The sequence below is a fragment of the Bemisia tabaci genome, chromosome 4 (assembly GCF_918797505.1).
Source record: "Bemisia tabaci chromosome 4, PGI_BMITA_v3".
In the NCBI taxonomy this organism is placed as follows: Eukaryota; Metazoa; Arthropoda; class Insecta; order Hemiptera; family Aleyrodidae; genus Bemisia; species Bemisia tabaci.
In genome coordinates, this window is record NC_092796.1 from 19742923 (window position 1) to 19765231 (window position 22309).

The 22309-nt window shown below is 37.3% G+C and overlaps 1 protein-coding gene across 1 annotated transcript; it reads right to left on the reverse strand.

Annotated features, from left to right (window-relative positions):
* Nucleotides 1-9434: 9434 nt before the first annotated feature.
* Nucleotides 9435-22058, reverse strand: LOC109035432 (GILT-like protein 1). Its single transcript, XM_019049065.2, has 5 exons — nt 21901-22058; nt 16961-17092; nt 15425-15580; nt 12155-12322; nt 9435-10451 (listed from the first exon to the last, which is right to left on the reverse strand). The coding sequence occupies exons 1-5, from the start codon at nt 21967-21969 to the stop codon at nt 10377-10379; spliced, it is 600 nt and encodes a 199-aa protein (XP_018904610.1). The 5' UTR covers nt 21970-22058; the 3' UTR covers nt 9435-10376.
* Nucleotides 22059-22309: the final 251 nt, after the last annotated feature.

Consider the following 22309-nt stretch of genomic DNA (forward strand, 5'->3'; position numbering starts at 1 on the left):
TTGACGATCAAATAAAGAACTTGTCATTCAAAAATTGATTTCCTACGGAGGCTTTTATATTGAGCAAAGAGTTGATCACTGCATGAGATGCAAAAATCGGTTTTTTTTCTCATGAGATCTGGCGACGTAAGCTTAATCCAAGACTATAATTGTCCACCAAGCTGAGTATCATACAGTATACAGTGACTGCTTGGCGCTCAATAGGCTCTGGGATTGGCAAGGAATGTAAACTTTGCAATGACAATACTTTCAGAAATCTAAATGCGTTTACGTCATTCTGCTGTTGCGCGTATATTGATTGAAAACACACTGAGAAGGACAGGTTATTGTAATTAACCTGAAACATTTTCTAAATAACTAAAAAAAAACTATACAAAAAGGCCAGAATCCTATGACACAGTTATATCACTTGCCTAACTATACGCCGAGTTTCAAAATATTGACGTGCAATTCGATCAAAGTGCATCTTGCCTGTCCTTTCGCAAGAACTAAATACACGCCTAGAGCCATGTTTGAAAGGAAGCTAAAACTTTTATTGGAGGCTAGTATCATCGTGAGATTTTAATTTAAATGTAAGTCAATGAAATCCCACATTCAACGAACACGAGCGAAATATCCTGTTTTGGAAGGCACAATTTCTCGATTTGTCTCCTTTTTTTACCCTCTGTGTGGATTCACCATAAATGCGCGTAATTAACAGAGGTACCAGAACTGGGTTGTTCTTAGCGCTCTTTGAAAATTGACAGCACCTTGATTCGCCCTGTGCTGGTAAAGTCGATCAGCACGATATTAAAATGCACATTAACCGATTCTCCTGAATGATATCAGCACGGTATCGGTATGACACTATATTGGGCTTGGTATCATAATGATATCATATTGGGTTTGGTATCGTAATGAAATCATATTGGGCTTGGTATCATAATGATATCATGTTCCATGATTTTCCATCCATTTGAAAGCACCGCGATATCATACTAATCGGCAGAATATCATGCTGATCGACTTTATCAGCGCGATCCGCAGTACTTCACTCATAATGGCGATTTATCCTGAAAAAACAGTAGTGCTAACTTTCGAGAGTCACCATAGCAAGTTTCCTGTCCGGTACAATTTGATATCGGACAGCGAGGTTCTATAAGTAGCAGGAGCGTCCTTATTATCCTGATGAAGAGCCGCCAGAAATCTAAGACGCGGATGAGAGACGGATTGCCGAATGTCGTCGCTCCAATGGTATAAGGGCGTATCTGTATTTTCGTATGAACCCCAGCAAGCATGGATTTATATGTAAAACAGGGCTCATCCGTCAGAGGAGCGACGATGTGTGTTCGAGGCGGAAGCGCGAGCGGTGGACACGCGCGTGTTGGATCGACCGTTATTAATGGACGCGGCACGGATATACAAGCGCAAGCGCGCGCTTTGATATGTGGCTAATAGATGCTCGATGCTCGATAAAGTGGCTCAATAACATAATGCTTTCTAAAACACCTTTTTCCACCCACGTCGTCGCTGATGCCGGATTCGAGGTTAGGTCAACAGACCGCACCGCAGCCCAGATCGCAGCCGCGTGACAAACGTATGGATCTTGTAGTTGCATCTTAGGACCACTTCTTTCGTTTTCAATCTGCTGGAAAGAATCGTGTTTGTGAGTGAATTATGGTGTCGTGTCAACGCCAACATGGTATCGACAAGGGGCGATTACTCTGATAATTTCACAAACTTCTTTTATCAACTGGAAGAAAATATTCACTAACTTCTCAGAAAATCTGTGTTTTATCAAAGGAAATTTGGCAACAGCCAAAGGTTCATTCGGCGTTTTTCCTTAACTAGGCAACATAGTTTTCATCCATAAACTGCAAATCCCTCTTCATCATGGAATAAGGATGATGGCGCTTCTGTTCCTCAGTGTACCGGATGGTACAATGAGATACACTGATGACGCGCATCGCATCGCTTCAAAACAAAACCGCTAAGAGTTCGCCTTCAAATCCGGGGATGCATCCCAACACTACACCGAAGTTAATTAAGTTGCATTCATCGATCGGCTGTATTCTGACTGTTTCTATGCATCCTGAGGCGGGCATGGGCATTATGGGGGGGGGGGGGGGGGACTACCGAGGAGACTTTAACGCAAAGCTAGAAACATAGAGGTCACTTTCTGTTCCCATTTCCTTAGGCCTCTTTTAGTCCACACTCACCCTTGTCTATATTGCTTGTATGGACATAGACAGTATGAGAGGGACTTCCAAGGAGACCTTAACGCAAAGCTAGAAACATAGAGGTCACTTTCAAACTCTCATTCTCTTAGGCTAATATTCTGGTTCATCTGATTCTTTGGTGCGTATTTTGCTTACGTATGGACCATGATAATACTTTACTTATAATTGAGGAATTACCAAAGGATACTCAAATCCATGCTACAGAAAAAAACCGTATATGAACATTCGAATGTTACCAAATGTCTCTCGATAAAGTACTTTTTTGTAGGAGACCTTTGATTATTTTTCTTTGAAACTTTCAGAGGATTTAGATCCAATTTATATTATCAGACATCATATTTCGAGTTGATAGCTGTCTCTAACGATGTATCATCATTATTTAGACACCCCTATTGTTGGTTCCGAGAGGGGATTTCGCATATTTCATCAAATGAGCCTTGAAAATGAATTTATATACTTTTATTTTCAACATTGAAATAAAATTGAACAATCCGACATCAGGGCTGCTTCATTGAAACCAGTCAAGTTGAGTACATTCAATCGTTTCTGATCGCTGGTCCCAGCGCAGCGGTGGCTCCGAGGAAGTCGGTGCCAATCGGAACGCAAGGTGAGAAACAGGAAAAAGACTTCGTCTGCGAACAGCATAATCTTAGAAAGTCCCTAAACTTCCATATCGAGCGATCAACCACCGCAAGACATGAATTTCTAACCGTTTAAGGATATTCCATTCTATTGCAAATATTGGATATTCATGGTGTATGCGAGATTTGATGTTCTCGTTGGGCATTAATCGAAAATTTTCAGTGATTATTGCAGAATGTTTGTGTGACTTAGTTTAGACCCGAGTCAAAAGAGACCTTTTTGGGAATGTCTCTCTCCTACTACACTCTCCTTTTATTCTCTCCATTCCATCTTCATACCCCTCTTTCTCTCTTTCTCTCTCTCTCTCTCTCTAAAAAAAAGAAAAAACAATCAGCCCGTATTTGTATCTACACACAGAGTAGCGACGAGTGCGTACATTCAACCGTACCTCTGCGTGAAAAATCGAACATATCACGAAGGTGATTTCTCTGAAATATGATAGATGTCAATTATACATGTACGCAACCGGAGCACCTGATGTGAGAATGACAATGCCCCCGGATTATTATTAAACATTTCGGAAGAGGTATGACAGTATAGTTTAATCGGCCAAAATGTGAGCGTTTAAGTGGAAAATGTTGTTCAATGACGTCACAAGGGGGAAATTAACTTACTTTTAAATCGATTTTTTTCTGTATTCCCTAATGAAAATAAAAAATTAATAAATTAAAAACAAAAATATATGTAAAAATATTATGAACTCGGTCTCATAAGAAGCATCATATGAGATACTAAAAATTTCTCACGCAGATTCTCCATTGAGCCGTGGACCATCGTTACTGCCTTAAATTTGAGATTCTTCGCGAGTAGTTTGAGAACTGAAATTAGATGAAAAAAGCACATATTTTTGGAAAATGTACAAACACACTGAAAAAAAAAAACTCCGGCTGTGGAAGTTGTACGTCCGCATTCCGGGCTTAGAGGCCAAAAGTTCCGCGGGCGTAGCACCCGCAGCAATCGAACCTATATGGCTGCAGCACCCCAAAATTTCGGCCTCTGAGTCCGGATTTTTTTCAGTGTATGAGTGACAGTCTAAAAGTGAAATCCTCATTCTTATGATACTTCATTTACTCCTGAACGAGACAAATCACACATGATCACATTCAGTGCCGCGGGAATGGAATGACAAACCCGATCGATTATATCAATCTAACACGAAATCAGCGAAGTGTCTATACATCCTCAAAATTATAGCGAGGGCTCTCCAGGACTCTGCGGGTGCCTAGGACCCCATGTAGGGAAGGACGATTACGGAGTACAGTGCGTTATCTAATCGCAAATTTGAGGTTGCACGTGAACGAACGCGTTCGATCATCATCATCATGTGCGTGTGTTGCTCCTTGCTCGCCGGCAAAAGTGAAATCCCCTCATGGCACATCTTCCGACTTCCCTGAGAGTCCGTGAGTCCGTATTGACAAGGGACGCGGAAGTGAAAAATGAATTGGTTTATAAAATACTTCAGAGGACACACCTCCAATGTTGCAAAATTGGATCAGATGGACCGCTAGATGAGGTTAAAAACGGTGGTTATCTGCACAGCAGAGGGCGAGGCTTGAATGATCGATTATCGATGTTCCCTAATTGGACTGCATTTTTCAATTTGGAACTATAAATTCTGGCTTATCCGAAAAAACACTTACGTGCATAGGGAAACTAATGGCACATACGTTGTTTTTAAACTGGGATATAATTTATAGTTCCAAATTGCAAAATGCAGTCCAATTGGAGCTATGGTAAAGAATCGATTCTTAAGGTGTTCGTTGAGAACACCTTGTTTATCGATCCTTCTTCATAGGTTTAAATGGCAGCTAAATCGATGTATTGCAAAGCACGCAGCTCCTTCCGCTAAGAGGGCACCATATGGTTTACACTGTGATTTCAAAATGTTCATGGAGGCCTTTACCACAGCATCATAATTAGGACAATTTTACAAACCTGGAGTAAAATTCACAGAGAAACTTTCGACATCGATCCTTACGAGGAGCTAAAATGATGTGCCTATACACAAATTAGGAGACAGAGAAGAAAATAATAGGGATTTTTAGGTTGTTTCGAACCTATTTACAAGTATACAAATATCATACAATTTTTTCCTTTTTATTATTTAATTTTTGCAGCGGCATATTATTTCAATGCGTTGCAAGGGTCCATTTCTAGAGAGAGACTATTAAATTTCACTCTTGCTCGTTAGAAATGAACTGACAGTATAGTTTGCTTGAGGCTTTCTCGAAACCCTCAGACTTCAAAATCTTGTATTTTTCTAGACGAATTCAAATGATGTACTCAGCAAAAAAGTAGGAGGATAATTTTTGTAAAAGTCAACATTATTCATGTGCCTTAAAATACATTCATTTTCAACTGGTTCATTTGACCTGAGTTTATTAGTGTTTTTCGACGTGCTAAAAGTTTGAAATAAGTAATTTTAATAGGATCAATAAGAAACCATATATAGAAGAAAAATAAAAATAAACTCCATGCAATAACTTTTCACCGGTTGATTTTAGAGTAACGTACTTTGAATTAAGGTCTGATGAAGAATCATTTCTCGCGATGTTTTAGGTGGTTATAGGACATTTCGTCAACGAATTTTTTTTTTGCACCTGTTTTTTCCAGTAATTTACGTCCACGCCTTTTTTCGGCACGGGAGTTTTGGTCCACGTGCCAGTTGAGACCCAAAGTTAATTGGCCCACATGTAAATACAAACGACCATTGCTCACGACGTTTTTGTCAATTCCATGGGACAAAATTCACTAAAACTCTCTACACCTCTTTGGTATAACAGGACTTAATTATCTTTCAAGAAATTCCCACCTTGTTATACCTGAACCAGATAAACCTCTATATATGTCTCAGCTAAAGGCTCTTAGATTTTTCCTGTGTAGTATAAGTATCTTGATTTATTTTGCGAGGAAAGATCTGTACTTTTAAAGGATGCCTGTCATTCTTAATTTCAATTTCGTATAATACTGTGCAACACCTCTGTTGTGAAATAGTTGCTTCAGGCGCCGCCGCACGGCGGGCGGGCAGCCAGCGCGGAACGCGCACTGGCGCCTACAAACCCAAGTGGATACTTCAAGCATTGTGCAATGCGTGAAGTATCCACTTAGGTTTGTAGGCGCCAGTGAGCCTCTCGCGCTGGCAGCACGCCGCTCCGCTCTGTTAGGCTTTAGTACTCGCATAGTCAGTGTTTTTTAACTCATGATTGTGAAATGTTTGCACACTCTGCATTGAATATTCTCATTTAATTTGGTGGGAAATAAATATGTATCAATTTATCAAAGGAGAATAATAATAAAATGTGTGTTTTTTTAAATATTGGTGGTTCCGTGTCAAATTTAATGATTTACAAAGCACTTTAATTTTTTTCTTTTACATTTTGTGCTATTATTGTGCTGAAGCGAGGTGCACGCGCAACCAAACGCTCAAAATTTGACGAATTTGACTCTAAAAGATCGACGCACAAATGGGTTAAAACTAAAGATTGCGTGCTTCTTAGTTTTTTCCCCTCTTTTATTCACTTTTGCAGTTTTTGTCGGCACAACTGCGGCTCATTGAGATGAATGTCGCTTCGAAAAGGTTTTACAAATATTTGTCACGTTTTAAAAATATAAATGTTTTCAAAATGAAGTAATATTTTCGGAAAGGAAAAATTAAAAAAAGAAGAAAAAAGTACCTATACGTACAAGGTATATTGTACATCGAATATTTTAAGGATAGAAATAAAACCAAATATTCACCAATGACAATTTAAAAAAATGATTCAAAGGGAGAAAGTAATAACATTTCATTTAGAAAATGAGCAACCATAACAGCAGCTCCTTTTCTCTCAATTTCTCATTTCCATATTGTCAATATAATTTTACATACGGACTAAAATATAACGCTTGGACCAAGTCACTGTTGCTTATTTTACGCGTGGGCGTAAACTACCAGGAAAAAAAAGGCGCTGACAAAATGTCCTGAAACTGTTTTGGGTAGTTCTAACTCTGTCTAGGGCTCCGTCGAATTGAAGAAGATTTACGGGTGATAGAAGATGCAGACAGTTTTAAAATAATTTGACGATATTTTTTACCGGAGAGTCACTTCGACTGACGATAAAGTTAAGTATGGATGACTGAAACCTCAGTAAAGTTTATAAGAGTTTTAGGCACCTAGGTTTGAGGTACACTGGGGGTTTGGACGGTTCTCAAGTTTGTCGACCCGGATTGTCACTGGAAATTAATAACTCTTTTTCTGCGCCAGTATCTGATCATGGGAATATAAATTGAGCAACGAAACAGATGACAAGAAAGAAGACATTTTTCACTCAGCAAGCTGTCAAAGTTGGAGCTACAAGTTTGATTTGGGCCACCCAAGTTTGGTCGCGCAAAATTTCCTCTTGATTCATGATTCAAAATGGACAGTTACCAATTCTAAAAAAAACTACCATTTAGAGGTATACTACATTAATTCCTAAAATTATTTCGATTTTAACAAATATTAAACAGTAAAGATGTATACTAATACTGAATTTCGTTTAAAACTTTAGTTTAATAAAGTTAATCTTTTTAATCTTTATTTTACCTAAATCTTTAGTAGATTCCTACTAAATTATTAAGCTCGTAAAAATCAAACATTAATCATCAGACTCTATTTAAACTGCTGGTAATTGTGTTACTTGATCGTTTTATCAACCATTTACTCTAAATTTATAAAGATCGCATTTAATTAGAGATTAGTTTGAAATGCACAATCATAATGCAATTTCAAAATTAGGCACACAAATCACTCCATAAGTAAGTAAGTAAGTATGTAAGTAAGCGTAATAGTATAGTGCAATACTTTTCATATACGCCTCTATTACTAATTTATTTAATTGGTAGCCTATGATGAGTTGCGTCAACCTGTAAGTTAACATTCGTAGCCAGTCATTGGCAGATGGAGAATGAAGTTCGAAAATGTAATGCAATCTTGAATTTGAGCTCAATTTTCACGGAAATGTGGGCGAACCCATCCTAACTTACCAGTGGTGAGCATAAAATATTCAAGCCATGCCGATAACCACATTGAGAAGCAAACGATGTCTTGTGTCGTTCTTTTACGCCTGAGAATATGCAATGCGCAAAGCATTACGCCGAACGGTATACCTGGCTGATTGCAGGCGTTTTATGCACGTAGAGTTAGTAGAACTGATTAAACCGTTCTTTACATTCATTGAGATTAATGTCTAAGCACTCTCATCCTATAAAAAGTTTGTGAAATGAGCTGAATTATAAAGTAATATACGGGGTATTTCAAAAGTCCTGCATGCACCACCAGCACCAGAGGGTGTTGCTGCGCCCGCATCAACCCAGTAACTTTTGAAACACATGAGGTATGATTATTTCGTGAGCGCTGCTAGGTCAAAAAAAGCGTTTCTCGGGATCGCCTAAAATTTTAAGGGGACCTCCCTGAAAAAGAGTAGGATCCCTAGGGATCACGGGAGGTGGTGTAGGACTTTTTTTATCACTATGTATAGAAGACTTTAAAAGAGAAGAGGCTGATGATACAATTTATAACATAAAAACTAAAAAGTACTGTAGTGCTCACTTTTTTACTCTGTCTAGTATTTGAAAAGCTCTTCAATTTCCATTATGAAGCATTACCGAAACACTCGCACAGATCTATCTTTAAAAAGTCGGTATAAAAAAAAATTGTTGGAGTGCTTCTAGTTCCAATTTCTCATATTGATTAATTCGAATTTAATAAATTGACGATTAGTTGTCACAAAATAGTAGACTTTGAAAATTAAGGCGCTTTGTAAAAAGCGAACTCACTTTGTGAGGACAGTGGATTTCACCTCGAGTCATTTTTGGCAGTTCTATAAACTCCGGATTTCCCTCAAATGTGTTTAATAGTGCATGCGATAAGTAAAGAAATAAATAATATATTAACCTTAATTTAACCGTGTGTTCACATTTTATCCACAAAGGGCGGGTTCAAGGTGCAGAAACTGTTTCTCCACTGTTTGGTATAAAAAGCGCAATATGATCGGTTAATTTTATTATTGTCTCTAATTGTAGAGCCATTTAGCTAGAAGAGCACTCACTCTCATATGCTGGCCCTAGTTGATCGTGCAAAAAATGCAGGAGCTGATTATCGTATTAAAATAATTTTTTTCTTCCGAATTCGTCATTATCTGCTTTTTTTCAATATCTGGTTACTCTTGGTCTTGTATAGATGAAATTTTGCTCATCAGCCCAAATTTTACAAGTTTACTCCTCATCTACCAATTTGAACGCTTCTCTCGCTCCGATAAAGGAGAGTTCAGAGAGTTTGTGTGGTTTTGGACATTAAATAATGAAAAAAAGGTAGAATAAATCTGCTAAGTTTCAGGAGAATGATTACACAATGTGTTTCACATAGTTATGCACTTCAACTTACAAAGTTTCCAACGAACTATACTGATGAATGCGCTAATTCTGATTTGTAATCATTGACTGTCTGTTATAAGTCTTCTTCTTCGCTATATCAGGCAAGCTGCCCCTTTTTGCAGTCCTGTGAATTCGAATGATTTTTTAGGAGAGTGCAGGAGAAAAAAAATTCAATAAACATGCTGAATTATGTCATTTATTGGATCAAAGGATGTTTCTTGGAAGAAAACGCATTGTGAGTTTGATTGAGGTCGGAATTTCGGAAGAAATCGTCCCTCGCTACAATGGAGAGGTAAACTACCTGTCATCATGGGGTTTTCTTTAAAAGCAGCGGAAAATCAATTACAAAAAATTAGTGTTCGACAGTTATTTAATAATAAACAACTTTTGTCTTATTGTACATCAACATTTTCTAAAATTTCCGTTTCATGGTATATCATGTATTTATTCATTCCAAAGTAGTCATATCATTCCTGTTTAAGTAGGTCAACAGCAGGTCAACATATTTATCCACATTCAAAGATTCAATTAACTGATCTTATTGGAGAAAATAAATGCAAATGCTTTAAAATTCTTTAATTCATGGTAGCTTCAAGGTAGTCTAATAGTAAGAGAGTCATGGGTACTTGTTTAACTTATTATGCTAAATTCATAAAAAAAAAATCCAAAAAATGATCAAAACACCTGGATAAATTACAGCACCTTCGTTTAGATGGCTCTCATCTGCATGATGAAATATCTATTTAACAAACTAAGGATGTATTAAAGGCCGATGGAAGATTACTCAATCAAGGCCAAACCAGGATCAATGTTTTTGAGATGAATGATCCTTAAAAACGCTGCGGTGGTCCTGGTGATGTTTTCGAATGCGAGTCTTTATTAGATACCCAGTGGTCAGCGTCTACCGTCTTTTCGATATTGAACCGCTGTTCCAAGGTCTTAAGAGGGTTACGCCAGACTCGTAGCCTCTGGTTTCATGCCAAGAATCTGGAGGGAGCTGCTGCAATGCTGGGAGGTTGCGTTTGTGTTCGCGAGAGGAGGATTGCGAGACCCTCTCTGATGAACACCATCCTGATGAATTTGTGAAATGTGTTAAATCCGGCAATGCGAGTTGGTTTTGAATCAGCATACGGTGTATTTGCAAACTGCGAGCTCCATGTCCGAGAAGGCAGTGTTTTGGTCATCATCGTTGTAGACCTGAAACAGGGGGGCAATGGTTAAGACATCGATTCCACTTTTTTTTATCAATTCTCGTCACTATGCAGGATAAACAGCGTGGTAAAGATGACATCAGAAAACAGAGATCCATACGTACATCACGTGAGCTTTGTAAACTTGTAGCTGTGTAAGCAATGTAAGCTTTGGTAGTCGTATTTAAAATAATCGTTATTTGTTTTTGCTACATTGAGTCTTATGGAGGAATAAAACTGCAGACCCATAGCGTGGCGTGCTTTGTAATATATCGATTGATCTGCCATTTAACCCTATGGAATAGGATCGATGAACAGGGTGTTCGCAGTGAACACCTTAATAATCGATTCTTCACCATAGGTACAAATGGGAGAGTATGGATAATCGATCATTTACGCCACGCCACTGCTGCAGACCTCTTTTGGTCCATTTTTAATGAGCTCTGTCAAGTTCTAGCTATTTAACCACTAAGCCTCTATCCATTTCGATGGCAAAAGTTTGGCGAGACCACGTATCTCGATTGCTGCGTTTTAAAATTCTCACTTTCATTCCATTTCTATAAAGGGAAAGAAGTCAGCTTTATAGCTTGAGATTTACCCATATAGAATATTCTGCTGACGGAGAAGGAAAATCAAGGAAGTTTTCCAGAAATTACCTTGGATGGTTTCCTGAAGAAAAAATGAGCTATGACAGGACGTCTACAACGTCGCAAGCGATAGATACGTGGTTTCGCACTTTGGTTATCGATTCATTTAGTGTTGTAAAAGAAGAATGAACATTGCTTTTTAAATATTATGTGGACATGCATTTGAGGAGTTGGGTGCAGAAAGGGCATTTCTTGGTTGCGGTTTTTCGGAATCTTCACTGTTAATTTAAATTTTAGGGAGAGAACTATATATATTCGGTGAGTTTTCTGAAATTTTTAGTTTTCAGCAATTAAAAATTATCAAGAAAATTCAGTAAAAATTTTAACGAATCCTATTTATGAATTTGCTTCAATTATAGTGGATGCAACGTTGACGGAGATCATGAGACACCGCAACCAAGAAATGCCCTTTTTGCACCCAGCTCTTCATTCAAATCCGAAAATAACATCGCCTTTCCTAGCATGCACCAGTCTTGAGAGTATCGCATTTTCTCCAAAAAATCTTTTTTTTGGAAAATGTACTTGGTTGTCAGGTGATCATGACAAGTTGAGGAACTGCTGTCACCAAGAAAGATGGGTGCCTTAATAAAAATGGATCGTCCTCCTAGAGCGAAAATTGAAAGGAAGAAGGACGAACTTCCTCGAAGGAAGATTTACTTTCACTAGGTTGGTGGGGTGCAAAGCAGGCGTCTGAAATAACGAATACGAACCCTAAACTTTTCACGCATCACGATGAATCCACGTATTGGTGAACTTGTCGTCGTCCCCAAAATAGCACACACCGATAGCCAAGGGTAAAACTACGTATCTCCATTGTGGTATTTCAAAATTTCTGTTCCTATTTAATTGTTTCGAAGAGAAACAAGCCAACTTCATGGCTTAATTTTTTACAGAATATTCTGTTAATCGAGAAAAAAAATCAAAGTAGTTTTCAAGAAATTAAGATGAATAATTCTCCAGAGAAAAAATCTAGGTGATATGTCGGAGGTCTGCAATGTGGCGAACGGAGATACGTGGTTTTGTATTTTGGCTATGCATAATGGATAGTTACATGCCAACTTACCTTGTTCAAGACGATAGTCGGGACGAAACTTGGTCCTCGGTCCTTGCCTGCCGGTGCCGGGGTATTACTGATGGTGTCCATCTCGTGGTTCATCAACAATTCTCTGCCGAGGGAATTTTGCATGCAATTTTCAATCTCTGAGTAGTTTAGTCCTGCCTCTTCAATGCACTGAAATTCGAAAAATACCGTCAATTAACATATGAAGTAAAGAAACTCTTTACTTGTTTACTACCGTACATTCTCTTACACCTGACTGGTTGACTCCTATGACCCTCTTGGTTTTCGAAGAATGGCTTTCCACCTTTGAACGTAGAAATACAATTTTATAAAGTTTATGTACGTTTATGTTATATGTATGAAAAAAAATAAACATACATATGGATCGTTGTATGTATTCAGAAGTTCTATTGGTGGAATAAGATGATACCCTGGTAAAAATTGGCAGTAGAATCTGTGTTCCAAAATACCATAGACCTACAGCCGGCTGTAAGATTTCCAATAGCTTCTATGGCCGGCTACACAATTTTTTGTAACCTTTTATGGCCGATGGCGATTAAGCAACAGCCAGGTGATAAAGTATATGCTAAACGTTACTAATTACGCATGCTAGGACTTAGCGAGTTTTTGGACTACTGCTCTCTTTTTGGGCCGTAGTATCTTGATTTATTTTACGAGGGAAGCTCCGTATTTTTGATGGATGCCTGCCACTCCTAATATATTAGAGCGCCTTCAGTTTCGTATGATACTGTGCAATACCTCTGGTGTGAGATAGTTGCTTCAAGTGCCGTGGCACGCTGCGGCGCGGCAGGCGGGCAGCCAGCGCGATACGCGCATCGGCGCCTACAAACCTAACAGGGATACTTCACGCGTTGCGCAATGCGTGAAGTATCCCTGTTAGGTTTGTAGGCGCCATTGCGTCGCCGCTCCGCTTTGTGTTAGGCTCTAATATTTAATCTGGCGGAGTCAGCGTTATTCAACTCATGATTTTGAAATGTTTGCACATCCTGTATGGATTATTCTCATTTTAATTGATGAAAAAAAATATGTATTAAAGGAAAATATAATGTGTGTTTTGTAAATATTAAGGTGGTTCTGTATCAAACTTAATGATTTCCAAAGCACACGAATTTATGCACAATTTCTTATAGCCTTTTATAATCGATGGCGAAAAAGCAACAGCCAGGCGATAAAGTGTAAAGCCCGGCGATAGGAACTGTAGCCCGGCTGCATAATTTTTTATCGCTTCGTATAGCCCGGCCGTATGATTTTCTCCGCATTCTACAGCCAGCTATATGATTTTCTGTAGCCTTCTTTAGCCGGCTATAAGAATTCCTATGGTATTTTGAAACGCAGCTCTTATCGCCAATTTTTACCAGGGTAAATATGTTTCATACTGCAAATTATCAGTGCAAAGTTAGAGAAAGATTAAAATGTTGTCAATTTCAACTTTGTTGATCTGAGACATCATTTAGTTTTATTCATGTCTTGTGTTGCACCTAAAAGAAAAAAAAAATATAGCCAAAACCATCAAATGCGCAGAAAGAACTTATATTCATTTTTTTTTTTTTTTTTTTTTTTTTTTTTTTTTGAGAGCACGTTGTATGTACATTGTACACTCACAATCAGCTTTAAAAATGTGATTTCATAGTATTCATAATTTTCACAGCCTGTTGAAATTTTAAGGAAATTTCTAATCTTTCAAGTGTTTCTTCAGTGTTATACTCGGCTAAGCAGCCGGAAGTCTGGCGGGAAACGCATGCTAGATGATTGAAGGCGCTTTTGTATTTATGCCACGCCGACTGGACTCAACACGGATACTCTTGGCCCGTTTCTTGCAGTTACGACATGATTTTCCGCCGTTTTTATGCGGTATTACATAAAATCACTCCTTACCCTGAAATACCATCCTTCCTCTAACTACTCATAATAGTAACTGAATCCTATTTCTTGGAAAACGCATTTACGCCCCTCTACCTCATAATCCTTCAAATAAAGAGAGGATAGGTTGAATGAGAATATTTGGTGGCAACAGTTCAAAATAGGTATCCCTCCAAAAAAATAAGGAATAAGTACTACGCACATTATGGGACCAATCTGACCAAAAAAGTGCGATGTATTACATCAGAATGTTTTCCTCGTTCACAAAGCACTTGAACTGTAGATCGCATCTGGGACTGATATTCTCGAAGCCCTTATTATACTTGATAGGGATTTTGAGGATTAAGTTAGATCAGATTTACTTTGAAGCATGGTTTCAGTTTTATGATCTATTTCATTTTCATTTTCTTGAATTTTCACAATAGAGGCTGATAGTCAGACGGACTTGTTTTCTCATGATTTCCTCCTCAGTTTGTCGTACTTTTGAAGATTACGATATCGATGCTGAAATAATCTAAACATGATGATAGACTCTCGCTACTATGCGTTTTAAATACTATGATAGATTCTATGATGCGGCGAAAAAAAGTGTGGGGTGCGTTACAAAAACAATTAAAAGAAGATCAAACGCGTCATGAGAATTCCTACATACCGAAGGAATCTCGTGAATTTCTTCGCACATATGTATTATGACACATTTTTCACACCTTATTTCAATGACTGCTTCTCCATTAAAATTTTAAATTTTAATAAATACTAACATTTTCCAAATTATTTAATACAGGAAAAATAGAAATTAAAATACTAGTTAGAACCTTTCATGTACCAATCTCTATCCCGACATTTAAATTACTTGAAAATAAGTCGATTTCCCGCAATTTGACAACAGTGGGTTTCTTGTGCTTGAAACATTGGTAAGTGCTTGATACAAATCTGAATTCTGAATTGATATTTACATCAATCAGCCGTCTGAGTGTTCCAGTCAAATGCTATCACGTGATCTCATCGCAAAAATGTAATTGTATCCTCAACACCTCATAAATGAGTATTTACACGCGGTGAGTCCAAAATCTCCCAGCAAATGAAGCAAAATTTTCATGAAATGTCGTCGACTTGTGTGCCAAAAGTATAATTAAACGTTATCTAGTAGTAAACGATTAATGAGCTATTGGGAAAAGAACCTGTTCATTCCCGGGACGAATTGAGTTCAAACTCAGACATTAGGAGATAGTATTTCAAAAAACTTGCTACGATTGAACCCTCGTGAGAACTTAAATATAATCAGATTTGATTCTAAACGAAGTGCACCGCTGTATGTTTTCAATTTTAAGAGGTGTATAGGTACTCTTTATTTAGCGATGACAAGTATTTGATTCTATTTTAAATGCTTACTTGTTTGTCATTGTAACCAGGCCTGTCCATTGCGCAGTAAACATAGTCCATTTGCGTCTTGCCTTTACTCAACTGAGACAGCGCGCATGCCTGGAGCATGTTGCCCCTGCATTCTCTGGGTCCGTGCTGACACTGGAAGTTGCCGTTAGGGAGACTCTGTGGCAGAGATCCAACAAATAAAGCATTAAAAATTCGTGAATACCATTAAAAAAAATATCGCGCAGTATTTATTTCGCATTAAGAGCAGCACGTATATCCCAACTGTTTGGGAAAATAACGGTACCTACCCACGGTTTGACATCAGGCTTACGCAAATGATTCGGGGTAGTGACTTTTTTATTGCTTGAATCAATGAAATTTCCTTCTTGCTATAATTTTATCAGTTTTACACAAATTTCCCCTTTTCGTGTCAGTTCTTTGAGAATAACCATTAAAGGCTCAGCTATCGTAGTAGATATTTCTAAAGGAAGTTAAGAAATTTTACGATGGAGAAAACCGATGGCTAATGTGCGAAACCACGTATCTCCATTGCACTTTTTCAAAATCTCTGCTCTTAGTTTTCTTTTTTTTTCTTTTTTTCCAAAGAGGAAGAAATTGCCTGTATAGCTTGAAATGTATACATAATATTTTGCTAACAAAAAAGAAAACCCAAGGAAGTTTTCAGGAGATTACGTTGACTAGTTTTCCAAGGGGAAAAAGAGGTACGAATGGAAGTCTACCACTTCAGTAACGGAGATACGTGGTCTCGCACTTTAGTCATCGCTTACTATGGAGACCCGTTTTCTAACAAAAAAAACGTTCAGAAATATGAATAAAACTTTTTGATTCAATATTTACACGCATTTTCGAACTCAGTATTAACAGAACTTGTAGAAACTTGTAAATTGCCGATACTATATACTTATTAAGGTGATTTGATGGACGCCATATTTTGTGTCAGAACGACATGCGATATAGCGCATCGATTAGTTCCATTTTGTCACCTACTTGTCATTTTTCTTGAATTTTGAGATCGCAATTCTGTTGTCAGAGGACTAAAGAATTCACTTACCAATTTTGATAAACAAATTCAACGTAATAAATTCGTGTTTTTTTTTCAGAGGAAAAATATCGCATTCGATACTGATATCGAAACTAAACTCGAATGCGATTTTTTCTCTCTAAAATCACCACGCCTATATTACGTTAAATTTGTTTGCCAAAATTTGTAAGTGAATTCTTTAGTCTCCTGACAACAGAATTGCGATCTCAAAATTCAAGAAAAATTACAAGTAGCTGAAAAAATGGAACTAATCGATGTGATATATCGTACGTCGTTCTGACACAAAATATAGCGTCCATCGATTCAAAACCCTTGAAATTATTCAAAGTAGAATAGAAAAAAATACGTATAAAATAAAACTAAAATTAGTACAAGAGATTTTAATTTCATAGTCTCATTTTTTTAGTGGATAAGGGCGAAAGTATCCTCCTTTTAAAGGCGGAATTCTGCTAATGAAATAGACATTTTTTAATTCTCTCAGAGAATGTACTCACCCGTGCTTTGCCGAAGGGGACAAAAGTCAAATCAATTTTGTCTGCAATTTTGCTGTATTGCTGGCCGAGAATACTGCGAACGAAATACCTGCTGTCCGGGCACAGTGATTCGTAGTAAACAGTCACCGGCACCTGTGTACACCAAGTTGAAAATTGAAAACTAGAAAAGAGTTGGGCCACTCAAACCAATAACACAAACAAGCAGACAAACAAAAGATGACAGACAAGACTAGCCTCATTTAAGCCCTTAAAATCCGTAATTAAATCAGCTGATACTTCGCGATCTTATGAGTGAAGTTCTATGGCACTTTAGTTTTAGGACCGCAATTTCGTATTTTGCCCGTATTTGTTGCGGATGTCTTTTGAAAGTTTAGCCATGATCCAATTGATTGAGTGAGTAAATTTGACAACATGGATAATCATATGTTTCCTTCAGTTCTTACTTTTACCCAAATTTCTCATATTTTCACTGAACGAAAGCCCATTTTTAAAACTTCCACAATGGATTGTAGATTTCCAGTAAAAAGTGTATCGGAAGGTATAAGGATCGCTTTTATCAACCCTTTAAGCCCTGATGACTTGAAAGTTACTACTGTTTTAGAGCTCATTAAACAAGTAAATCTTAGAATTTGAGGTAGGTAATTTCCTAGACTACGACGTAAATAGCCATAGTTGCCGATTGTCGTATTAAATTAACTAACTAATGAACTAATTATTCTTTTATTCACATTAACTGAAGACGTATTTGTATATGAGATCATAATTAATTACTATGCAGCAGCAAACTATAAGACCGCTATAGTTAATGCGCGCAAACATTTGAGTGACCATTCGGGAAAAATTAAGTTACTGATAGTTATAAAAAATATAAAAATAGTATCTCGCATAGGAAATGAAATTTTATGATTTAGTTTCTACTCTCACGACTTATCAGGTACGATTTGGGGGGGGGGGGGGGGGCAGATGACCTATGTGTAGTGACTTTGAAACTTGATACCTATTTCCTGAAAACTATACAGGAATTTCAAAAAGCAAAAAACAACAAAATTACACAGGAATCTCTTCAAATATTGAAGCCTTTCTGTAAAAATTGATATTTTTAAATGCAAATCTACCTATGTATCCTCCGAAACTATGTGTGCAACGAGCTAGTTAACACATTATCCATTATATTTCAATTGAATCTGACCTAATTTTAAAAACACATCTTTTGAAAATGTTCAAATTCATGCGTCTAATAATTTTGAGGATTTTATTTAATTTATTTCACTTTTTATTTATTTTTGGTTTAATCTATATGTTTGAAGACTTAATCATTCCCTTCCTCTCTCTTTCTTCTTTCTAATGTTTACCACATTCTACTTCTCTCTCCCCCAGTCTGATAAGAGCTTGAAAAAAGCTCCTCTCTCGAATTTTGTGGCCAGCTCCTTATGTTCCAGTCATTCTTAATTCTTTCTCTTTGTCTCCAATGAGGCCGATTCAAAAGTCGACTTCTCGTTTTATTTTTGATAAAAAGCATTTTTCTTTTGACAGAGATGCCAGTGGCCAAAATGAATGAAACACCACTCAAAAGTATGTGCTGTACTGCCGTGCAACGCAACAACACCGTAAACGCCATTTTAAAGTTTTTGGAAACAATGTATCTTAGCAGAAAAACTTGTGTACCTACCTTGAGATAATTTTTTTACAGAATTCTTTTGAAAATACCATTAAGAACTTAACCTGAAAATTTGAGGTGCATGGGTAAAACAGTTTTTATTTTATAAAGTGTTAAGTTCCAAAAAACGCGGGAAAATCTTGATGGATTTACGGCGTTCTTGCTTAGCACGGCAATGTACCACTACAAAATTCTTATTTCTTTGTTCAATCTACTTGATATTAAGTTGCTACGCTGGTGCCGTTAGGAATTAAAGTTAAAAATAGAGGGCTTACGGAGCTTTTTCAGCGACAATGAACTGGAGTCAACGCACCGACACTTCAGGAGCGGGTCAAATCGCGATCCGAACGGCCGGTGAACGTTGGGAGCGCGTCAATTATTTGATTAGGCATTTTGTAGATGTAGGACTCTGAAACCTCGTATCGTATAGAATTCTCAAAAACCAGTTCAACTGACGTGTCATCCAACCTTATGGCATTACCTGTTGTCAGTCTGTGCATAAAACTTTCTGATACGCTGGTGAACAAAGATTTGATTCCTACGGCATACAGTAACAGTTAGCTGAGCTCAAAACGTTCCTTCGTCCCAGAATGAGATTAAAGATTTCTATGGAGGTAAGAACGAGAAGGGCTCCCACAGAGCTGCACTGCTATGACGCTTTTATTCCGGAAAAAAATGTGATAGGCCGTGTAGTCGCTCAATTTCTTTTCGACTTCATGATGAGAACGTTCTACTTCAACTCCCCTCCTCCTCCAAGTATCAGTGATCGCACCAAGTTGCGATTTGATATCGCAATTTTATACATGTCGATTTATTGCAATATTATCGAACAAAAAATCGTGATAAATTAAGATAAAATCGAAATTTTATCGAACGCGATTTTAAAGAGATAAAATTGCGACAAAATTAAGGATAATCGCTCAAGTGTTGATGACCCTAGCAATTTAATCGCAAAAATATCGTGAAAAAATTGCAACTTAATTTCAAAATATCGCGATTTTTTCTTTGGAAAATGCTACTTGGGTCATACATATTACATTAGCCACATAATACGGCGCAGAAAGAAACTTTTTACGGCATAATTGAAATCCGCGAATAACAAAATAGCGGGAGAAAGAACCTGCCAACTCCACCGCAGGTATTTATCAAAGTGCCTGAATTCGTGAAACATCATTTTGCTCCGAGGTCAAAATTGAGGAGGGCACACGTAGAGGCAGTTTCCTTAGAAGCTAAACATTGACCTTCAAGTATGTTCCATCCACCATTTAAAATAATTCATATTTGACTGATTTAATTATTTTCAGGGTAAGGCTTCTAGTGGAACGGAGAAAACCTATTTACTGTGGAATGTTGTTTTGAGGATAGCTACGATATTTATATTTTCATCAATTGATTTTATTTTTAAGTAGTTGTGTATAAGTGTCATTGGGTAGTGGGTGCTTCTTACAAACCAAATAATGCATCACTTTGATTTTTAAAATCGTCCGTTGTCTGGGGGAAAAATCGGCTCTCAGATTGAGCCTCTTCTGTGAAAAGCCCACATTGTGTACTTTTTTTTACTTATTATACCTATGAATCGTATTTAAAAGATTTCCAATAGATAGTATTCAAAAGATGTTAGTAATTAAATTGATCGAAATTTTGATTTGTTTTAACAAATTTGACTTTAAGAGCAATTCATATGTATACCCGACCCGACAGTGGATCACCAAAATGACAAGTGAGGAGCCAATATGCCGGAAAAATAGGTTGAGTTTTTTAAGTTTTTAAAACAAAAAGCAAAATCTGTTTATGTTTTAATTATTCAGTGATATAGAAAATATTAAATATGTTAATAAAATGAATACAATTTTTCTGCGTGCTCACATGCACAAATTGTAACATTGCGGCAAGTGAGCAGTTTAACACAGCAAGTGAGTGCCTACGCAGAGAAAATGTATTCATTTTATCATTTAACTTGTAAAGTCCACGATAAATGTTTTCAATGAAAAATATTTCAGTGGCACTGGCATAATTTTTGTAACGCTTTGTTTCCCTAAAACACGATTAAACGAGATAGAAAACCCAGAAAATAGAAGGAATAAAGTAACTATTCTCGAGACGATGCTATCTGCATTGTTATCTTGTGATTTTGATGATTCATTATCCTTTTCCACCAGATAGAGCAGTGATTAAGCATGTTTGGACAGCTCAAGTTGCGTGCTAGAGCAGAGAATCTTACTTTCTTTTTTAATGGGCCAGCAGACTAAAGAATTGAGGATTTCTCCCCGGTATCATGCCTCACCGAAATTTCGCATAGAGCTATATGCACGCGATGAAAAATTGGAGAAAAATCTCTGATTTAAGTTAACTTCTGGTCTGATTAAGGTAAACACTGACTAAATGCATATTGTTGACAAATTATTGACGTTGCCCGCTTTCGCGCTTTTTAAATGATGTCGAATTCAATGGCAGATAAACACTCGTAACTTGATTTTGAAAGTTTTCATTGCGTATTTAACTTTTGAACGTAAAACTTTGAAGATAAATATGCGGAATACATTTTTCGATGCAGTACCTAGTTGCCGTCCAAGATTATCCATTTTGGAAGCACACGGGATCTACTTGAAGAAATTCATTCAATGATTCTTCATATAAACAAAATATTAGGGTGATTTGCTGATTATAATTCAAAATTCATGTATGAACTCTGTTTTTACCTTTAAAAATGAGTTTTGGTGTATCGAAAATGGCAGAAATCTAAATTGAAGGCAATTTTTAGCTTAAATTTTCAGAAATTTACTCTGTTTAAAATTAGAAGTAGATTTCACAACAGGAAAAAAATAGTTATGAAAGGTTTTCTACTTCTATTTCGGATTTTTTTGGAAGCGATGACGGTGCTCGCTGGAAAAACCACAATATGACACATCAAGCGAACGGTAATTGCGTTGTGCTCCCAAAAAGATTCGAACTCTCCGATTACATACATAAGTATATATATCAAGATTTCTTTAGAGGCGATGCTATTAGCATTGGGAGGGAGTGATTTTTAGAACTTACAGTAGTGTCAGCAAATTTTTATTGCGTTTTCTTGATCATTACGTACTCTAGGGGCAATCGTTGGAATTTTTAGGTGTTTTCCGCGTTTGGTAAATGACGGAAAATTCATCCCTGTAAGCTGGGATAAAGTTTTCGCATTTTCATTTTTTGTCCCCGTACGTCAATTTTTTTTTTTTTTTTTTACTTTTCTTTAACGCCATCAAATGATTCAAAGTTATTATGAGCGAATCGAAACGACACTAACCTTTGCAAAAGTGGTGGCAACCAGCGAAAAGAGCGCCAGAGCTGGGAGCAAAAACGTGTGGGGTTCCATGGTTGGTGGCGGTGACTGATGGACTGATGAGGAGGCAGCGCTCAACAGAAGCCGCTGCGAACACTCACGGTTTGAGTGGATCTCCTACAGCGATGCCAAATTATTGTTTTTAGTTTTGAAAGCTGACAAACTTTACGGTTTTGCGTCCTTAAGTTTTTGAGTCGAGTATGCTCTGCTAAATTTCTTCCATTGTGGCATTTTTTCTTTTCTTTTTAAGATAGCACTTTTTTTTATCAGCTAGTCGTACTTAAGGTTTGCATAGAAGAAAAGGAAGTGAGTCACAAAGGAGATTTGTCCAAGTGGGCAAGATTTGTCTTATAGTTAACCAGGAGCGTTTGAA

Bases quoted from the DNA above. Each gene is read 5' to 3' on its own strand.
- LOC109035432 (XM_019049065.2), bottom strand. From the start codon at position 21,969: ATGGAACCCCACACGTTTTTGCTCCCAGCTCTGGCGCTCTTTTCGCTG. The intron at 17,093-21,900 runs GTTAGTGTCGTT...TGGTGTACACAG, and splicing joins TTGCCACCACTTTTGCAAAG to GTGCCGGTGACTGTTTACTA. The intron at 10,452-12,154 runs GTAAGTTGGCAT...CCCCTGTTTCAG, and splicing joins CGACTATCGTCTTGAACAAG to GTCTACAACGATGATGACCA.